At 59.3% G+C, this 20280-nt stretch overlaps 1 protein-coding gene across 1 annotated transcript; it reads left to right on the forward strand.

The window, feature by feature from the left end:
* The first annotated feature begins 395 nt into the window (after positions 1 to 395).
* On the forward strand, positions 396 to 19911 carry LAMC3 (laminin subunit gamma 3). The gene is made up of 28 exons (XM_058038072.1): positions 396 to 453; positions 4538 to 4842; positions 5020 to 5150; positions 5976 to 6142; positions 6407 to 6595; positions 6732 to 6849; positions 6952 to 7050; positions 7252 to 7388; positions 8756 to 8872; positions 9149 to 9344; positions 9535 to 9647; positions 10082 to 10300; positions 11928 to 12116; positions 12199 to 12444; positions 12758 to 12911; positions 13013 to 13155; positions 13237 to 13415; positions 13874 to 14012; positions 14394 to 14599; positions 14872 to 14948; positions 15062 to 15187; positions 15471 to 15615; positions 15720 to 15878; positions 16003 to 16105; positions 16207 to 16406; positions 16537 to 16683; positions 16911 to 17010; positions 18021 to 19911. The coding sequence occupies exons 1-28, from the start codon at positions 402 to 404 to the stop codon at positions 18263 to 18265; spliced, it is 4401 nt and encodes a 1466-aa protein (XP_057894055.1). The 5' UTR covers positions 396 to 401; the 3' UTR covers positions 18266 to 19911.
* Positions 19912 to 20280: the final 369 nt, after the last annotated feature.

Below are 20280 nucleotides of genomic sequence, written 5' to 3' on the forward strand. Positions count from 1 at the left end.
CCCATCCCATCCCACCCATCCCACCCCGTCCCGTCCCATCCCATCCCGCCTGCTGCCATCCAGAGGAGCCTCAGAGTCCGGCCGGGATGGCTCGGCCTGCGGGGCTCTGCCTGCTGGCCCTGCTGGGGCTGGGGCTGGGGGTCCCATCCCCCTGCTGGGACCCCCGGGGGCAGCCCCGCCGCTGCATGCCCGTGTTCGAGAACGCCGCCTTCGGCCGGGCCGTCCGTGCCAGCAACACGTGCGGGTCTCCCCCCGAGGATTACTGCCTGCACATGGGCGCCCAGCACGCCAGCGCCCTGTGCCACCGCTGCGACGCCAGCGACCCCCGGCGCCACCACAACGCCTCCCTGCTCACCGACTTCCACAGCCAGGAGGAGAGCACCTGGTGGCAGAGCCAGTCCATGGCCTTCGGCATCCAGCACCCCAACTCCGTCAACATCACCCTGCACCTGGGTAAGCGCCAGCAGGAGCCACGGCGGGGTCGGTGGAGGGAGATCGGGGTGCAGAGATGGGGCTGGATGCTCCTGCACCCTGCAGCTCTTGCTGCCAGCGCTGGGTTAAGGACAGGACCCTCCCCAGGGATTTTTGGGGGGTGGATGGAGGGAGCTGCACTGTGCAGAGCACTGGAAGGACTCGGGGAGGATGGACTCCATCAGCCTTGCCCGGGATGCCAGGAGCTGGGCCTGTCTGTGCTGCTTCCCAGCCATGCCCAGAGTGCTGCTCCCCCCTTCACCCCAGGATGTTTTATTCACTGATTTTGGAGGCCTGTGGAGCTGGAGGCAGATGGTTCCTACCCTGGGAGAGCCCTGCCCGGGGAGGGTGGCTGCCGTGGGTGCCAAGCTCCTCCTGTTTCACCCCCGTGCGTTGCTCGGGGTGCCTGGTGTGTCTCGGGGTGCCGAGCTCCAGACTCACCGTGCAATCCCAGTAGGTTTCCCCAGCTGGCATCAAACCCTCTGTGTTTTAAATACCGTGCAAGCCGCCCACCTGGAGGGTGCTTAAACCCAAGGGGCATGCCTGGCATTTTAAAAAGGTTTTATAACATTTTCCTGCCATCTAAACTCTCCTGGCTGTTGGCCAGCGCTGTAAAATCTTCATTCTCTGCAGTCTCCTGCCATCTGCATGCCGAAGGCGGGTAGTGGAGGGGCTGCGGCTGGAGCCGGTGAGGGGACGGATGAGTGTCGGGGTGGCACCGGTGAGGGGGCAGCTGAGTGTCGGGGTGGCACTGGTGAGGGGACAGCCGAGTGTCGGGGTGGCACCGGTGAGGGGACAGCCGAGTGTCGGGGTGGCACTGGTGAGGGCACAGCCGAGTGTCGGGGTGGCACTGAGCCGTGCTGGTGGCACCCAGCGGGGTCGGGGTGGCCGTGGAGGGTCCATGCCTGTCCCAGCAGGGATTTGGGAGTTGCCTGGCTGGGTGGAGGTCGCTGCTTTCCCAGTGCCCTGCGAGGGGAAGGACATCTGCTCCTGTCCCCGGGCTGGGGCTCGGCACCAGGAGCGGTGCTGGAGGAGTCTGCCATCCTCACTCCCTGCTCCTGAGGGCATTATCCAGCCTCTTGCCCACCCAGCACAGGCTGTTTGTCCCCAGTCCGTGTGTGGGTGACCCGGGGCACAGACCACCCGAATGCAGCCCGTGTGGCTGAGCTGCCGCCGCCGGGCGACTTTGCGGCCACCAGTCCCAGCTGTGCACACCCACATGTGCGGGCTCTGCAAGCCCCGGGGCTGCTTTCCCATTCTCCGTCCTTCTTCCAGCTCTTCCCTGGCTCCTCTGTGGTCTTTCTTGGACCCCACACTGGGGTTTCCAGTGGAGCCCAGTCCCTGTGACTGCCCTGCTGTATCTGTCTCTGTTAACACAGCCAAGGCTCAAGCATTGCACCGAGCTCATCTTCCAGCCCTATAGCCCTTCGTGAGCTGGAGCATCCTCTGCCATTCTACCCTTCTTCCTACATGGCTCCTTTATCTTGCCATGCTAAAAAATACCATCTTGGTGCTTGGCACATCATTGTCTGACCTTTCCCACAACTGCCAGGCCCTGTTCTTGTCCCAGCCACAGATGTTTTTATTGCTGCCTCAATGCTTTCACTTGGGTTAAGCAGGAGAAGCCCAACTGCAGTCCCCTGGAATGCAACCTGGGCTGAGTCCTTGCCCCTGAGCTCCACCAAGTAATTGGGAGTTCCATCCCATGCAGTGTGTCCCCTCAGCCTGCCTGTCTTGCTCACTCACACCTCCTGTAAGTTCTGCAGCGTGGTTGCCTGGGGAGCTTATTAAATAAGACATGGGATGACTTGGACAAGACCCGTGTTTACCTGTGTGTTGTTGATTGGCGTTAATTAGATTATGCTCCTTTAAATCTCTCTCTCTCTGTGAGGTTCCAGCCATGCTGTTATGGTGCAGTGTGCTTGCAGCTGGTCGATCATCCCAAGTGTCCACAGCTCTTGTATGTGCCCTGTCAGATGTCAGGAAGGAACTCAAAATATCCGTGGCTTGCAAAGGCAGCAGACTCCAGGGCTCCTCAGGAAGCAATCTGAATGCCAATGGCTCACTTTGGAGTGTCTAGATCGGGCATTATCTGTGTCTGTGACTCTGATTTTCCTGCAGGATTGGAGATGACAGGACATGTAGGTGACATGACTGTCCCACATGCTCCTTTCCTCCTCTCCAGAATTCACTTCTTGGAGCCCCAGGCTGCAGTTTGGGCTCAGGGGAAGGCAGGTGCACAGCTGGGAGAGCACCCAGGGGTCCTGGTGCTGCTTGTGTACCATTCCCAGCATCACTGTCCAGCAGCACATCTGGCTTTGGGACATGTCACACCTGAGCAGCAAAGAGGAGACAACCAGCCTGGTTTATTTTCTGGATCTTTTTTTTTTTTTTTTTTTTTTTTTCCTTAGGAGAAATTGGCTGATTAAAAAGCCTGTCTGGGAAAAGCACATGAAAATTCTCAGACAGCCTATTTAATCAGCCAAATTTCTCCTCTCACGAAAATTCCTCAGGAAAGTGAATCTGCTCCACCCCAGCTGGAGGCACCAAAACGGGGCTGCCCCAGCGCGGCCACCCCCTCCCCTCATGCGGGGCCACTTGGGGCAGGGGTGGTTTATTGACACAGCCCTGCCTTCCCTTCCTCTCCCAGAGCAAGCTGCCCCGGGAGGTGACGGCCCCGACCTCGCTGTTTTGGTAGAACCCCTCTGGGGACAGCGCTGTCTGGGAACCGGCGCCTGCCAGGCTCGGGGCGTGCAGGACAGGGCCACCCCCGCTGCCACCAGCGCTGCCCGAGGGAGGGGACAGGCACCAGGCGAGGGTGGCACAGCCCAGCTGAGCCCCTTCTCGTCACCTCCGGGTGGGCTGGCAGTGGCTCTGTCCCCCTCTCCCGGCAGAGCTTCCCGCATCCCTGATGGGATGCAGCTGCTTTTCCCCAGCGCTGGTAGCCGGCTGCCTCGGCTCCCCCGCAGCAAAGTCGCAGCACATACGCGACAGAATTCATATGGGCCCAATTAAAGGCTTGTTTTCCTAGTCCCGGAATAACCCCTCTAACATTCCCAACTCATTATCTTTTCAAATAAAGCCAAAACCTTGCAGCTAATTGTTTTGTGCTGTCAGGAGTGGTGCTGTTATGGAGCAATTCGGGCTTTGAGCTGGTCCTTCATCTCTGGCAATTAAGTGGGTCTGATGTTCACTTTGGTGTTTTCTCTTTTCCTTTCTGCTAATCCTTTCAAGCTCTTTCAGAGCTCGCTGGGACGCCCCAAGGATTGGTGGCCTCTCTTTGTCTTCATCCCAGCAAAGATGGAAGCGATGCCAGGTCCTGGCATGCAGCTGCCTGGGAAGGGATTGGCCTTGACCTTTTCCAGCTCTCCATCCCTAAAGCACCGCTGCCCTGGGGATGCTTTCAGTGCTGTGGGCCTAACTCTCCCCCACAGCCTGGATTTGGAGCTGCTCTTTGCAACCCACCCAGTGCACCACACAAGGGGTGGGCCCTGCATTGGGGTGAGAGCCAGCTTGGATCCACACAGGGTTTGGGCTGCACCAAGGAGGAGCTGTTGAGGGCAGATGGGCGAGTGTGACCGTGTTCACAGGGGGTCTTGGATGAGGGAAGAGACAAGGATCTGACTCCATGTTTCAGAAGGCTTGATTTATTATTTTATGATATATATTACAATAAAACTATACTAAAAGAATAGAAGAAAGGATTTCATCAGAAGGCTAGCTAAGAATAGAATAGCAAAGAATGATGTGGCTCGGACAGAGAGCCTGAGCTGGCTGGGCTTTGATTGGCCATTAATTACAAACATCCAACATGGTTGAATCAAAGATCCACCTGTTGCATTCCACAGCAGCAGATAATCATTGTTTACATTTTGTTCCTGAGGCTTCTCAGGGGGAAAAATCCTACGGAAAGGATGTTTCATAAAAGATATCTGTGACAGGTGAGGGCAGTGATTTGTCCATTTTTAGCTGTGCTGGGTGCTGCAGGGTGCTGTTGGGATAACCCAGGCTGTGGTGCCCATCAAGTGACCTACACAGGGTCACAGCATGGTGGCTCTGTCCCCAGGCAAAGCCTACGAGATCACCTACGTGCGGCTCAAGTTCCACACCAGCCGCCCCGAGAGCTTCGCCATCTACAAGCGCAGCCGCGCCGGGGGGCCCTGGGTGCCCTTCCAGTTCTACAGCGCCTCCTGCCTCAAAACCTACGGCAAGCAGCCGCGGCAGTACCTGCGGCCCGGCGAGGACGAGCAGGTGGCCTTCTGCAGCGACGAGTTCAGCGACATCTCCCCGCTGAGCGGCGGCAACGTGGCCTTCTCCACCCTGGAGGGACGGCCCAGCGCCTACAATTTTGATGGGAGCCCCGCGCTGCAGGTGCTACCAGGGTGGGAGAGGGTGTGGGGCACGGAGCCTTGGGATCAAGGGAATTATTGCACCCAGCTGGGGATGAGCTGCAGCCCGGCTTGAAAAGCTGCAGGATGTGGCCTGGTTGGGGTGGGAGATGGTGGCCCAGACCTCTCCACCAAGGTGGCTTCCCCATGTCCCCTGCAGGAGTGGGTGACAGTCACTGACCTGCTCATCTCCTTGAACCGGCTCAACACATTTGGGGATGACATCTTCAAGGACCCCAAGGTGTTGCAGTCCTACTACTACGCCATATCTGACTTCTCTGTTGGTGGCAGGTGAGGAGCAGCCAGGCAGATGTATGGGGACCTTCTTGGGGCTGTGGGACTGGGGCAGCTGCTCCCTATCTCTTGTCTGAATTGCGATTTTGGGGCAAACTGCTCAGGTGTGGCTTCCTCCATGTGTAAACTGGAGCTGGAAATGCAGAGATAGGGGATGAAATCTGGAGACCTCCCAGCTGTGCAGAAAGGTCTTTTCCCCACTAGCCCAGTCCATGTGCCACCAGCTGTATTTGCTTTGTTCCCTCCCAGCCCAATGGCTTTTAATCATGCTGGGGCTCGTGTTGCTCCTCCTGCGACTCTGCTGGTTCCTGGGCACTGCAAAATGGGAGCTGTGGGGTTCTAGTGGAAAGATGACCTGAAGCTGCAGAGGCCACCAGCAGAGAAGCTGGAAAGGGCAGCAGATGTGGGATAGAAATGCAGGTGGCACCCACTTGGTGCTGCCCGTGGGCTGTGCTGCACATGCCCTTCCCCAGCTGGGAGAAGTGGAAAATTTCCCCATCCCTGAGAGCGCTGTCTGCCCCAGGCAGCGGGGCTGGGACAGCTCCCAGCCAGCAGACCTGGAGCTGCTGTCCCACCTCCGGGGTCAGCAGCTGGAGCTGGTCAGCACGGGCCACCCTCAGTGTGTGACCTCCCAACTGGCCAGAGTGGGAGAGCCTCAGGGACATGACAGGCGGCCTCAAGGCCAGCACAGCCTGAGCTGCTCTCACCCCACAGCCAGGCCAGCAGCAGGGTCACACGCGGCACAGCCTGGGCACTGTGCTGCTGCTGCTGCTGCCCACCCTGTGCTCAGAGCAGCTGCCCCGTGCTGGGGTCTCACTGCAGGTGCAAATGCAATGGCCATGCCAGCGAGTGCTTGCCGGACGAGGCCGGGCAGCTGGTGTGTGTGTGCCAGCACCACACGGCTGGCACCGACTGTGAGCGCTGCCAGCCCTTCTACCAGGACCGGCCCTGGGCGCGCGGCACGGCCGAGGCTGCCAACGAGTGCCTCCGTGAGTACCCCCCAGAGGTTCTGGGTGCCCTGCTGCTGCATCAGCTCACCTGGCACCTCCTGCCCTTCCCGCACTGCTCCATTTCGGGAGGGAGGGAGGATTTGTACCCCGGGGCACTCATCTGCTCCATGCATTGTACTGCACCCACCTCTGCTTCCGAGGGCACAGGCACTGCTGAAAGCTCTCACTGCTGGGGCAAGGGGTCCCATCTGGGTCCTCCAGTGCCCGCCAGGTGCCCACCCGTCCTCCCGCCCTCTCCCGCAGCTTGCAACTGCAGCGGCCGCTCCGAGGAGTGTTTCTACGACCGGGAGCTGTTCCGGCGCAGCGGGCACGGGGGACACTGCCTCAACTGCCGCGACAACACGGCCGGGCCCCGCTGCGAGAGCTGCAGGCAGAACTACTACCGCTGGGAGCCGCAGGGAGCCTGCCAGCCCTGCCACTGCCACCCCGCAGGTGCGTGCGGCACAGCTACCGATAACCCAGCCGGAGTTTGCTGGGAGGGATGGATTTGGGGGGTTCTCTCTTGCTCGGGCTTTCCCCGTCTTTCCCCGGCTGGGGTTGAGCCTCAGGGCTGGTCGGGTCCCCGCAGGGTCCCTGCAGCCCCAGTGCGACAGCTCGGGGAGCTGCGTCTGCAAAGCCAACGTGACGGGCTGGAAGTGCGAGCGCTGCAAGGACGGCTACCACAGCCTCAGCGAGGGCGGCTGCAGGTGAGGAGGAGCTCGGCCTGGGCAGGGACAGCGGGATGGGACCGGGGCTCACCCCGTCCTGCCTTTATCTTACCCCGTCCTGCCTTTATCTCACCCATCCAGACCCTGCAGCTGTGACCCCGCGGGCAGCGTGGGCACCTGCGACCCCAACACGGGGCACTGCACCTGCAAGGAGAGGGTGGAGGGACACTTGTGCAACAGGTGAGCACCTGGCATGGGGACAGGAACACTGTCCCTTTCCAGTCTTGGGCTTGGGGACAGGGCTGTGGGGCTGCATTCCTCTGGACCACTGGGGCTGGGCTCACAGGAGTGTCGCCAGAGTCCCACACAGTGACACTGCCGTGGTTCCCTGCAGCTCTGCCTGCCCTGTGCCACATTCTCCTGTTTCCTCCCCGTGCCCAGGTGCCAGCCGGGCTGGTTTAACCTGCAGCCCCACAACCCCATCGGCTGCACCAGCTGCTTCTGTTACGGCCACTCCAGCGCCTGCAGGGCGGCAGATGGCTACGAGGAGACCCAGATCCGCTCCGACTTCAGCCAAGGTAACGACCTCCCCTAGCCCCAAGTAAAACTAAGGGCACTGCTCTGCCAATTTCAGCCAAAAATGGTTGGGAAGGATGTGGCTGAATGTCCCCTCTGTGGGGCTGAGCATCTCCCTGGTGGTGATGGGTGGAGAGGGATTTCTCTGGCTTGCCCCTGTTTTGCTGTTAAATTTCTGCTCCTGCCCCCAGCTCCACGGGGACAGGGTGTTGTGGCTCCCCGTGGCACCCCTCCATGCCAACCTGCTCCTGGGGCTGTGCATGGCTCAGGGAGGGCTGTGGGATCAGGCATGGACGTTGCACCACACCAGGGACGGCAGGAGCACTAAAGATCAGCTCAGAAAGATAAAAAAAAAAAAACCAATAGGACGGAGCCCGCTGGGAACTCCCCCAATTATTCCCTTCTGTCCCCGCGCCCGGCTGGGATGTGACAGCTCGGTTGGACGGGCGGGAGGGAGGGAGGGAGGTGGCGCTTTTGCCTGTCTGCTGGCAGGGCTGGGTGCGTGCGGGATGCTGGGGAAACCCTGCCATCTGCCGCACGCTGCGGGGACACCGCGGGCACGGGCACCCCCGGCGGGCACCCCGCGCTTCCCAGATGGGTGCCAACGCGCCGGGCACGGGCGGATCTTAATTGCCTTTAAACCGCGCTGCCAATTGCTGTGCTGCTGGAATGTCTTCCCGGCCTTGAAACCGAGCCAGGCTTTAAACCGAGCCTTTTTTTCCATCCTTCACACAGCCAGTTTGGGGCTGCTCCTTTGGGGGCTGGTTTGGAAGTTTCTGAGCTGAGATGCAGCCACAGCACCCTCCTAAATCCCTGCTCCCCAAAACATTCCCCAGCCCAGAGTGGAGGGGGATCAGATGGAATTTTCTTACACTGGGTGAAAGTATAAATTGGGGATGATTTGATAACACAGCACAGCCCACTTGAGAGATTTCCAAGTGTTTGTCCTGCAGAGCTGGAAGAAATAGCTAACCCTGTGGAATGGGGGGGAGTTTAACTGGTTTCTTAAGGAAACCAAATTAATGCAACTATGGCCCATCTCTTCTGGGCTTCTCCAGCATTTCTCCTCAGGCTTCCTGTGCTCACCAGCACACAGTAATGTTAGAACGGCAGCACAGACAGGAGGGCAAAAGTTTAAAGATGATAATTTCCTCCAAATCTAAGAAAATAAATAGATGAGGGGTGGTTAAGGGCATGAGAACACAGAGGAGCCCAAGTGGAGCAGGGTGTTACAAAGTGCTGGCTCCTTCCAAGGAGAGAGTGTTGGGAGGAGGGACAGAGCCCCTGAAAGCAGCGCCCTGCTGGTGCTGTGCTGGCAGGCACTCACTGCTCCCTTAGCTGTGCCCTGCCACTCTATCCTGTCACACAGGGCTGGAGGGCTGGGCTGCCACAGCTCCAGGCACCACAGAGCTGCCCCTGCGCTGGGCTGGCCGGGAGATCATCGCTGAGTGGGATGGAGAGGAGCCAGTGGATTTCCTCGCACCAGGTACTGTGGATCCCTTGGTTCTCTCGTCCCACTGCTATGCTGCTGCAGGAGGCACTGGGCTCCATTCCAGAGCTAAGAATATTTCCATAGCAGAACACACAGTGGTGGGCATTGGAACAGTGCATTGGGACCCCAGGAGGGCAGGCTGGAGCTGGCACCACTCTAGGAGGGTGGCTGTGGCTCTTGATGGTGGCGGTGGGAATAGGAGTGCACTGGCAGTCCTGGCAGAGCTGTGCCTCCATGTCCTACAGGCTTTGCTCCTCTCTCCCCTCACAGAGAAGTTTCTGCAGAACCAGCGCCTCAGTTATGGGCAGCTCCTGTCCCTGCTGCTAGGAGTGGAGGACGGGACAAGAACAGAACCCGGAGTGCCTCTGCTCCAGGTCCAGCTGCTGCTGGAGGGCGAGGGGATGAAGATCACCATGTCCAGCAGCAAGAGCCAGCTCCAGCATGGAAAGCAGGCTGTCACCTTCAGGTACCCATCACGGTGTTTTGGGGAGCCTCAGTGGGTTTAGGGCTCAGTGCCTGATTTGTCTGGGCTGTCTTTTACTGCTCTCTGCCCATCTCGGGGACCCCCTGCCCAGGTCCCAGCATGGAGCCGAGCTGTCCTGCAGCACCCAGCCCATGCTGGCCCTGTCCTGCCTTCCCCACTCCCTCTCCAACAGGCTCCACGAGGCAGAGGAGGGTGCAGAGCCTTTGCTGTCAGCCTTCAGCTTCCAGCGCCTGCTCTCCAACCTGAGCTCCCTCCATCTCCGCGTGAGCCACGGCCCCGGGAGAGGTGGGTGGCTCCAGGGGACATCCCATGGGACCAGGCTGGGGTGGGACTGGAGACATGTCCATAGGACATCCCATGGAGCCCAGGCTGGGGTGGGACTGAGACATCTGCGCAGGACATCCCCATGGGACCAGGCTGGGGTGGGATTGGAGACATCTCCATAGGACATCCCTGTGGGGACCAACCTGGGGTGGGACTGAGACATCTCCACAGGACATCCCCATGGGGACCAGGCTGGGGTGGGACTGGAGACAGTGAAGCAGCATCAGGCTCTGAAGGATGAGAGAGATTGTCAGGGGTGTTTTGGGGCAGGGGCTGCCTCCTCTCTGTGAACACCCCCGGGCTCTCAAGGAGGTGTTTTGGGGTCTGTCTGGAGCATTTCAGGGCAGAGCAGGGCATGCAGCACCCCATTCCCACACGGCTCTCCCCTCTCACAGGCAGGCTGTCCCTGAGCCAGGTCCAGCTCACATCTGCTCGCCCCGGGCCGGGCCCTCGGGCGGGCTGGGTGGAGGAGTGCACGTGTCCCACGGGGTACAGCGGGCAGTTCTGCCAGTCCTGTGCGCCTGGATTCAAGAGGGAGATCCCATTTGGCGGCCCCTTCGTCAGCTGCGTGCCCTGCACCTGCAACCAGCACGGGGACTGCCACCCCCTCACAGGTGTGCACCCTCCAGCCCCGCCACTCACCTGCTGCTCCGTGTGTGGGTGACAAATCCCCGCCTTTGCTTGCTCTGAGGGAAGCTGGGAACCGCTGGTGAGGCTGTGGTTCCCAAAATCTGCAAGCTGAATCGCTTGGGTGGTTGTAGGGGCAGGGTTCATAGCTGCAAAGATAGAGATTATTAATGAAGTGCAATAATGGTGGTAATCTATAATTAGAGGAGCATTTTTCATGAGAATTTATGACTTCTAAGGAGGAGGAGGGAAGGGTGCTGGTGCTCAGAGGAGTGAGGGAGCAGGGAGCAGGGCAGCAGAGAGGGTTTAGCTCGGCTGGGTCTCACAGATAGCATCACTGCCCGATGAGAGGAGCAGGACTGGGGACAGCTCTGGGATCTGCAAACTGAGGGTTAACCTGAGCAGAGAAACAAGGAAAAAATCAGGAAAATACAGAGGGCAGACACCAGAGGAGCCCAACCAGCCCAACCCCTGGTGGCTGGCTCTCCTCGGTGGGGAGCAATAATGATGTGCAGCAGGGATGGAGAGGGCTTGGGGAGGCAGAGAGCTCGGCAAATGTGCCTGCCCTGCCCACAGAACCACGGCAGCAGCTCTGCAAACCCGCCCTCATCCCGCAGAGCGGGGCTGGCGCCGCGACTGCACAATCCCCAGGGAAGGGGCCAGACTTTTGATGTTCCGGCCTGGGCGCTGCCAGCCTGCGCATTTCCTTTCGTTTATTTTTCCACTTCTTCCTGCCACCCGCTTTTTCTTTCTTTTCCATCGTCTGACTCTGCCTGGATGTGAGGAAAATGGAATAACACTCCCTCCTGCGCAGCCTTCCTGGTATGACCCGACCCCACAAAACACGGGGGGAATCCTCCCCCAGCTCCTCTGTCTCCGGGGAAGCAGAGCATCTGCCTGGAGCTGGGGGTTCCTTGAGCCCCCCCTCTTCCTCCTCTTCCTCCCTCTCCTCCTCACAGCCCATTTCGGAAGGCTGACTCAGAGGCTCGGCTCGCTCTGGAGATGCTCCCCGGTGGGTGCCGGGCCGGCTGTTTGTGTTTTCCAAGCCGGGCTGGAAAGGACGCGCCTCGACACTCGGAAATGTGTTGTGGATTACGGCAGGCGCCGGCAGCCCCCGCGCACACTGATGGTGCTGCCTGTGCCAGCGCTGCCTCGTCCCTGCATCGCTGTGGCCTCCGTGGCCACTCCAAAACCTTCTCCCTCTACCAAAGACTGGGCAAGGAGGGAAAATATCCCGAGTGCTGGTTGGGGATGTGCAACCCCTCGCTTGGAGCTGCACATCCCTCTTGCCGCGCTCAGCAAGGGATCCGCTGGGTTGCATCTAACCCCTACCCTTACTACAGGGTGTTGGGGTTAGTTGTAGCAGTGGTTGCAGGGTGAGGTTGACTAGTAAGTTTAGGGGGTCTCTTTTGTGCCTTTGGTGCTCGTTATAGTTTATTTAGGGGGGATGTTGGTAGTGTTTGTTTATTCAGCGTCATTGGCCGAGGATCCCCATCTGGAAGCTTGGGCTCGTTGGGGTGTTGTTGGTTATGGCCTTGGGATAGGGTTGGTTGTGGTGGTGGGGCTTGTTCATGGGGGTGTGTTGGGGTTATTAGCGGATTTTCCTCCCCGCAGGGCGCTGCCAGTGCTCACACAACACAGAGGGTCCCTCCTGCGAGCGCTGCAGCCCCGGCTTCTACGGCAACCCCTTCGTGGGGCGCTCCGATGACTGCAAGCCCTGCCCCTGCCCCGGCCGCTCGCCCTGCACCGAGGTGCCCAGCACTGGGGAGGTGGTCTGCACCCACTGCCCCCCGGGGCAGAGAGGTGAGGCCGGGCCTGGGTGGGCACAGGGGCCGTGGGCAGCGTGGGCACGGCTGGATCCTCGCCACCGTTCCACCTTCCCCAGGAAAGCGCTGTGAGCTCTGTGATGATGGGTTTTTCGGGGACCCCCTGGGGCAGAGAGGCCCCGTGCACCCCTGTGAGCCCTGCCAGTGCCACGGGAACGTGGATCCCAATGCCGTGGGGAACTGCGACCCCGTGTCCGGCCGATGCCTGCGCTGCCTCCACCACACAATGGGCGAGCACTGCGAGAGGTGCCGGCCGGGCTTCTACGGGGATGCGCTGGCTCCCAGCCCTGCTGGGAAGTGTGCTCGTAAGTACCGCCCCGGGGCACGGCTCACTTGCAGCCAAAACCCTCCCAGCAGTGAAGGCAGAGGGTGGAAGGGGATGCCCAGCAGGTTTAGGGGCTGATGGATGGTCCAGGTTGCCACCACCTGTTCCCCTTTGCCCTCTTGCTCCACTGCCATCCTTCCCCAGAGGTACTCTGGCTTGCAGGGGCTCTTTGGAGCCCTGGCTGATGGAGGAATGTGGCTCTCCACGTTGTCAGGAGCTCAGCCCCAGCGTCCACCTGCAGGCCAATCCACCTGCCCCATGCTGGGATTTAAGGGTTATTTTGTCTCCCACAGCTTGTGATTGCAGCCCCAGTGGCTCAGACCCGAGGCTGGAGGGCTGTGATCCTGGCACAGGCCAGTGCCACTGCCTCCCACACGTGACAGGCAGAGCCTGTGGGCAGTGCCAGCCTGGCTACTACGGCCTGGAGCCCACCGTGGGGTGCAGGAGGTATGTGGGGCATCCCACGGGGCTGCCAGGGATGGCTCCATGCTCCCAGCTCTGCTCTCTGCACTGATTGCCTGCTCACGACCCTCCACTTCTCATGCCAGCTGTGAGTGCCACCCAACAGGGTCACGGGAGAGCGGGTGCCACGCGCTGACGGGGCAGTGCTCCTGCCAACCTGGTGTCACAGGGAGGAGATGTGATCGGTGCCAGCACGGCTTCTTCGGCTTCTCTGCCAGGGGCTGCCGAGGTAAGGGGAACGGGCGCTGCATCTCTGTCCCCAGAGCAGGGCTGGCAGCCACACTGTGACGCCTTCCTGCCCCCACTGCAGCCTGCAACTGCTCCCCGCTGGGCTCCATCACCCCGCAGTGCCACGAGAACAGCACCTGCCTGTGCCACCCTGGCTTCGTGGGCTACAAGTGTGACCGCTGCCAGGCCAACTTCTACCTGGAGCCGCTGAGCTCCCGCTGCCAGCAGTGCCCTGCCTGCTACGGGCTGGTGAAGGACGAGGTACAGCCTGTGACAGGCACAGCACCCCTGCGTGACGGTGTTCACAGGGGTCTGAGGATGAGGGAAGATATGAGGGTCTGACTCCACGTTTCAGAAGGCTTGATTTATTATTTTATGATATATGTTTTATTAAAACTACACTAAAAGAATAGAAGGAAGGGTTTCATCAGCAGGTTAGCTAAGAATAGAAAAAGAATGATAACACAAGGCTTGTGTCTTGGGCTCTCTGTCTGAGCTAGCTGACTGTGCTTGGTCATTAATTAGAAACAACCACATGAGACCAATCACAGATCCACCTGTTGCATTCCATTGGCAGATAATCATTGTTTCCATTTTGTTCTTGAGGCCTCTCAGCTTCTCAAGAGGAAAAACCCTAAGGGAAGGATTTTTCATAAGAGATGTCTGTGACACCCCTGCAGTGCCTCACTGTCCCCCCGTGTCCCCTGTCCTGCCCCCAGGCTGACCGCCTGAAGGCCAGGCTGCAGGAGATGGAGCAGTGGCTGCAGAAGCCAGGCTGTGACACCCACCCGGGCCAGGCTGCCGTGCTGGGAGATGCACCCCGTGGAGATGGGCTGCCCAGCCCACACCTCCTGAGAGGTACAGGGGACTCTCCTTCCTCCCACTCTCTGCTCCCTCAGGGTGCTGTGACATGCTGGGGGGGTGCAAGGAGGTCCCAGGTGCGTGCTAGCCTCAGTGTGGTGTGCCCTGGGGGAGAACAGTGGAGGGGACATGCCTTTTTGGGAGGACAGAACACTGCAGGGATGCTCACACCACTGAGGTCTTGGAGCAGGCAGTGATGGGCATTATTGGGGGGTACCCTTTGGGTGCTGAATTCCTGGGTTCCTCCTGCACACCCAGAGGGACTGCACTCCCCTTTCAGCAGTAGCTGTTAGGGGCTGGGGCATGGGGCAGCTCCACAGGGCAGCAGGGAGCCCTGAGCAACCCCAAGGGGCATTGAGATGCTTGTGCTGCCCACAGGTGCCTGGGCCACCCTCCTGGTGCAGGTGGGACAGCTGGCAGGGGCACTGAACACTGCCCAAGGCCGTCTCAGCAATGCCAGCCAGGCCAGCAGCTGCTCCCATCACGGACCCCCCAAGACCTGCATGCTGCTCTCAGAGATTGGGGCCGTGCTGCAGTCGGCTGAGCAGGAGATCCTGCACGCTGCTGACACCCTGGCGACCACGGTGGGGACTCTCAGGGGCTCCTGAGGGGGTGGTGGCAATCCTGGGGGCACTGGGATGTGCCTGCCAGCACTGTTGGGGTGGGATGTGACCAGCAGAGTGGGGGAGTGGGAAAGCCTGGGCTCCGTGTGGGTATGGCCCTCCTTGCAGCTGAGCCAAGAGGAGATATTCTCCTTGCTCTAGCCCTTTGGGAGGTTCTTGGTGGTGCTGGGCTGGCAGGGTGCAGGGGTGCCTGTCCCCTGCCAGGGTCTCAGTGCTGCTGTTTGCGTTCCAAGGAAATTCCCCAGGAAATCCCACAGCAGCCCACAAACTGGAGCCGCTGGGCACTGGAGGCTCAGGCTCTGTCCAAGAGGTAAGATTTGAGCAGGCAGAGGAAGCTGTCAGCCCAGCTGGGGGTGCAGGGGGCATTCCTTTTCCAGGAGGCCAATCCTGATTGCCTCTGTCTGTGTGTCCTTGTCCCTGCAGCCACAAGGACTCCAGGGCACAGGTGGAGGCCGTGGTCAGGAGAGCACTGCGTGCCTCCAATGCCAGCTCCGAGCTCCTGAGGAACCTGCTGGAGAGGAACAGCACACAGGACGAGCTGGAGGCTGGGTGAGGGGCTGGCAGGGCCCCACAGCCCCTTTCCTCTGGCCAGGTCCCTGTCACAGGGCTCAGTCACAGGGATTTGCCACCTGCCCAACAGGCACATGCTGAGCAACTTGCAGGGTGCTCATAGCACCACAGTGCTGTAGACCAGAGGGACAGGGTGCTGTGTGCTGGGGAGGGTTCAAGAAAAGCCCCAGAATTTCCTGCTACATCCATGTCCAGGGCCACATTGTCCTCTTCATCCTTGAAGGGACCAGAGGGCCCTGGCTGACGGCAGTGTCCTGTGTAGGTATGAGGAAATCCAGCGGGCACGGGAGGAGCTGGGTGCTGGCATGGCAGAGGTGGCAGCAGAGGCCAGGAGAGCTCTGGCAGCTGTGGAACGGGCACAGGCTGACCTGGCTGAGAGACTTTTGCAGGTGGCTGCTCTGAGGCAGGTGAGCAGCACCCAAACTAAGCTCCTGCTGGCACCCCTACCTCCTGCTTTACCAAGCTGGGAGATGATCTCATGGAGCCTTTGGCACTCCTGATCCCGCAGCAGGCGCTGCCAATGCAGGCTGCAGACCTGGCACAGGAGCTGGCAGTGCTGGAGCAGGCAGCAGCAGCCCAGGAGCCCTTGGCTCAGCAGGCTGTGGAGGCATCCCACACTCTGGCAGCAGGATTGCATCTGGAACTGCAGAGGACTCGTGGCTTCAAGCAGGTAATTGCTGCTCACAGGAATGGGGAGCCCCATCCCTGTTGCTCCAGCAGCCAGGTGTGGTCAGCCTCATTCCTCCCAGATGCCTCCCAGCTGCCCAGCCTCATTCCTCCTATCTTCTCTCCAGCTCCAGGACCAGGCTGGCTCTGCCCATGGCATGGCCACCAGGGCTGTCTCTCGAGGAAAAGCTGTTCTCTCCGATGCTGAGTCCCTCCTGGCCAGCTTGGAAGGTAAAAGGCACCAGTCAGAGCATCTCCAGCCACAACCTGGCTCTCACCAGGTGGCAAGGGGAGAAAAGGACAGTTTGGTGATGGCCAGGTTGCTCCCATAGGCATGAAGAAGGTGCTGGGGCATCGGAAGAGCCAGGCTGCCCTGAGGAGGAGGATGGCCACTGTGCGGGACAGAGTGGTGGTGGATGCTCAGAGGAAGATTAAACAGGCAGAGAAGACTCTGGGAAACTCCCTGTCCATCTCCACCACAGCCCAGAGGACAGCTGGGGAGGCTGAGAAACTCTCTGAGGAGAGTGCCAAGGTCTGAGCTGAGGGGTTGGGGTGGAGCTGCTGGGCATGGCCAGGCTGGCAGCATCACTCACAGAGCCCAGGCTGCTGCAGGCAGGCTGTGTGTCCCCAGGTGACTGTCCCCCATCTCTGTCCCTTTGCAGAGGGCACGGGCTGTGCTGCAGGAGAGCAAACAGGCCCTCAAACACGCCAGCCAGCTCGCCATGCGTGCCAATGAGACCCAGCGGGAGCTCTCCCGGCAGGAGCACATGGCTGAGAAGCTCAGAGGCGACCTGGAGGAAGCACAGCAGGTCAGCTGGGTTCCCTTGGGCAGGCTGTGTCCTCCAGAGCATGGAGGCAGCTTTGCCCACAGCCCAAAGCATAGGGAGCAATCTGGTTTGGGAGCTCCACTGTAGGGACAACACCTTGGGGAGCTCCACTGTAGGGACAACACCTTGGGGATGTTCCTGGGATCTCCTCCACCATCCAGCCAAGGGTCAGTGGTGTCCCTGATCTGGGTGTCTGTCTCTGTTGGAAGGTCGGGTCAGAGGTGAGTGAGATGGCAAAAGGTCTCCAGGAAGCCCGGGGCTCACTCATGTCGGACATCGAGACCCTGAACAATCTGCTGAACAGCCTAGGTGAGGCCTGGGGGGAAATGGGGTGTGAGTTCCAGGGGAAGGGCTGGGCTCTTGGGGACCAGGGCTCTCCTGCTCACTGCTGCTCCTGCCTGATGGCCATCCAGGCTGGGCTGGGTGCTCTTTTGGCTGAGATATCCATGGTCTCAGCAAGGCTTCTTTAAGGCTCATGAAGAATGAATTGGGGCTTGCTGAATGTGTGTGCTCGTGTCTGCTCTGGGTACACTGATCTCCCTTGGGATCCTCAGGGAGAGCAAGGCTGGCAAAGTCCCTTTGGAACTGAGGGCTGTGCTAGACTGGTTTGCTCCTTGTTGCTGGTTGGTCTTGCTCCAGCTCCTCCTGTTTTTATCACATGGGTCTATTTCTGAGCATTCCAGGACTTTTGCATCCAAGAAATTTTGAAAAAGCCTGGAAACCATGACCCATTTGTAAGAATGAGAAGTGCCCAGGCCCTGCCTGGAGCCACAGCTCTGTTTGCTTGTCTGTGATCAGTGAGAAGCTGCAAAGCCTCCATGCCCTGCTGCACCCACTCCTTATAGTCTGCCTGGTGCCATGGAGTCCATCCAGAACATCTCCTGTCCCTTTCTCTGCTCTCATCCATGTCCTCTCCTGTAACCGTGTTCACAGGGGTCTGAGGATGAGGGAAGAGAAGAGAATCTGACTCCATGTTTCAGAAGGCTGATTTATTATTTTATGAAATATATTATATAAAAACTATACTAAAAGAATAGAAGGAAGGATTTCATCAGAAGGCTAGCAAAGAATAGAAAAGGAAAGAATGATAACAAAGGCTTGTGGCTCAGACTGTCTGTCCAAGCCAGCTGGGCTGTGATGGGCCATTAATTAGAAACAACCAACATGGGCCAATCAAAGATCTACCTGTTGCATTCAACAGCAGCCGATAATCAATGTTTACATTTTATTCCTGAGGCCTCTCAGCTTCTCAGGAGGAAAAATCCTAAGGAGAGGGTTCTTCATAGAAGATGTCTGTGACCCTCTCCCTCCTTGCCCAGGTGAGCTGGAGCAGGACGCGGAGGTGGAGGCGGTGCTGAGCGCTGGGAGGCTGCAGCTGGAGCAGCTGTGGCAGCGCCTGGCCACACCAGGGCCCCTGGCCAGGCAGCTCAGGCGGCTGCAGCAGGAGGCAGCACGGCAGCAGGAGCAGATCCAGGCGTTTGAGAGCGACTTGGCTGAGATCCGGGCCGACAAGCAGAACTTGGAGGACATTTTGAGGAGTCTCCCTGAGAGCTGCTCCAAGTGACAGGTGGCTGGCTGCTGCCACACGTCCTCTGTGCCCACCCTGCACAGGGAATGGCAGAGGGAAGGACACTCTGCATTCACCAGCACCAATCCCTCCCACTGCACTGCCCTCCCTCAGTATCACACCCCAGGTCCTTCTCCACACCCGTTCAGGCTCCGCACCTCAAGCACTCCGCAGCACGACTCCAGCCACCACCTCTGTCCTTGGGATGGGGGGACACCCACCCACCAGGGGCACTGATGTTTCTGTGCAGGATATGGAGCCATTCCAGGGTTGGTCTCCCACTGCAGAGTGAACAAAGAATCCTCACAGATCTCCTCCATCCCTCCTTTCCCATCGCTGGGACAGCTTACCAAGTGTACCCAAGCTGTACTGCCTGGCACTCCCTCCTGCCCCAGGAGAAGAGAGAGGCTCTCACACATGCTGGAAGCTGGTCCTGCTGCACAGCACCCTGCAGTGCTGTGGTCACAGAGGTGCAGAGAGGAATGCTGGTGAATCCAGGCAGAGAGCTGCTCGCCTGAGGGCACACAGCTTGCCTGCCTCCCAAGGGAAGGGAGCTCACAGCAGGGAGGGCTCAATTAATGAGCAGAAACAAAGCAAAGATGGATCCTCACCCAGCTCCTGGAAGGCAGGTGGGACATCCTCAGCCTGCTTCAGTATGAGAGGAGCTCAGGTCTTGCTGTTCCCTTGCTCCAGGGTAAGACAAGGCCGCAGCCAGCTCTGCTTGGCTCACTGAATGTCACCAGGCATGGCTACAAAACAGCCAATTGCCACCAAGTCCCAGAGATGCAGCCAAAGGAGGCGTCAGAGCAGCAGCACCCACAGCCCCACTGGAGAGGAGCTGGCTGATGGCAGCAGGCTGTGCAGCCAGTGTGGACTGGATGGGGAACAGCTGGACACTGCTCCTGCCTGTGTCACTCCCACGGGGTGGCAGAGGTCAGGGGCTGTATTGCCTTTAAAGGAAAGGCATTTCTGTTCCTCTGTGCTCCTGTGTGGGCTAGGCTGCAGGACAAGCCAGGTCCTGGCTCAGCCCACCTTGTGCTGGCTGGGCTGTGACTCCAGGTAGCTGAAGTCATTCCCATGAGAGCAGAAACGAGTCCCCAGGCTGGAGCTTGCTTCATTTTTTAACCGGTTTTACCTATGTTATTTTTCTGCTCACAGTGCTGCAAATCAGGTTTGCTAAAGTCTTGTGTAATTTATGTAAAATTGCTGCCATCGATGTTGAATTCCCCCAGCAACATCTCTGGTGGGTCCAGTGGCCTGGAAGGAACACAGGATTCTCCTGCTGAGAACAAAGCCATCGCCCTTCTAATTCTGCACAAAAGCTGCCCGAGGAGTGGGGTGCCAGAGCTGCAGTGCTGTGGGGGTGTGATGGCAGGGGCTCCCCTGCTGCTGCCCAAGGACAGCTCTGGGAAAGCAAAGCCATGGAACAGCGAGAGCACAGCGTGATCCGGCTTGGCCAGAGGCAGGGGGCCGTGGCCACTCACTGCCTCTCTGGGAGGACAATTACACATCTCCAGTGAACACACAAATTTGCTGCTCTCACAGAAATGTCAAGCCTCTGCTGTGTGCCTGCTGCTGAAGCTGTGCTTCACGCTGCCTCCTGCTCTCCCTGGAACTCTGTGTTTTTGGCTGGTGCCACCTGCCTAGAGCTGTATCCATTAAAAATTCTTAATATAACACGCAGCTGTCCATCCAGGGTGTGCGGCGGCAGGAGAGCACGCTGTACCTGCATTTGCTGCTTTAAAGAGCAGGGCTTGAGATGCGGCTGCACTTGGGGTGGCGAGGGGCAAATGTCTGAAAATTCTAGCATGAAATCATGCTAGAACATGATTTTAAAATGAGGTGTCCGGGTGGCAGCGAGGAGGTGCGACCCTGGCCGGGACACGCATGGCCGGGACATCACCTCGGTCCATCCCTTTTCCCGCTGCTCGCACTCCAGCGTTAATCCATCGCCTGGAAGCGGCTGTGCCATCCCGCCGCTGCGGCTCTGCGGGGCGATGCCGCTCCCGGGG

Source organism: Melospiza georgiana, chromosome 20 (assembly GCF_028018845.1).
Source record: "Melospiza georgiana isolate bMelGeo1 chromosome 20, bMelGeo1.pri, whole genome shotgun sequence".
Taxonomy (NCBI): Eukaryota; Metazoa; Chordata; class Aves; order Passeriformes; family Passerellidae; genus Melospiza; species Melospiza georgiana.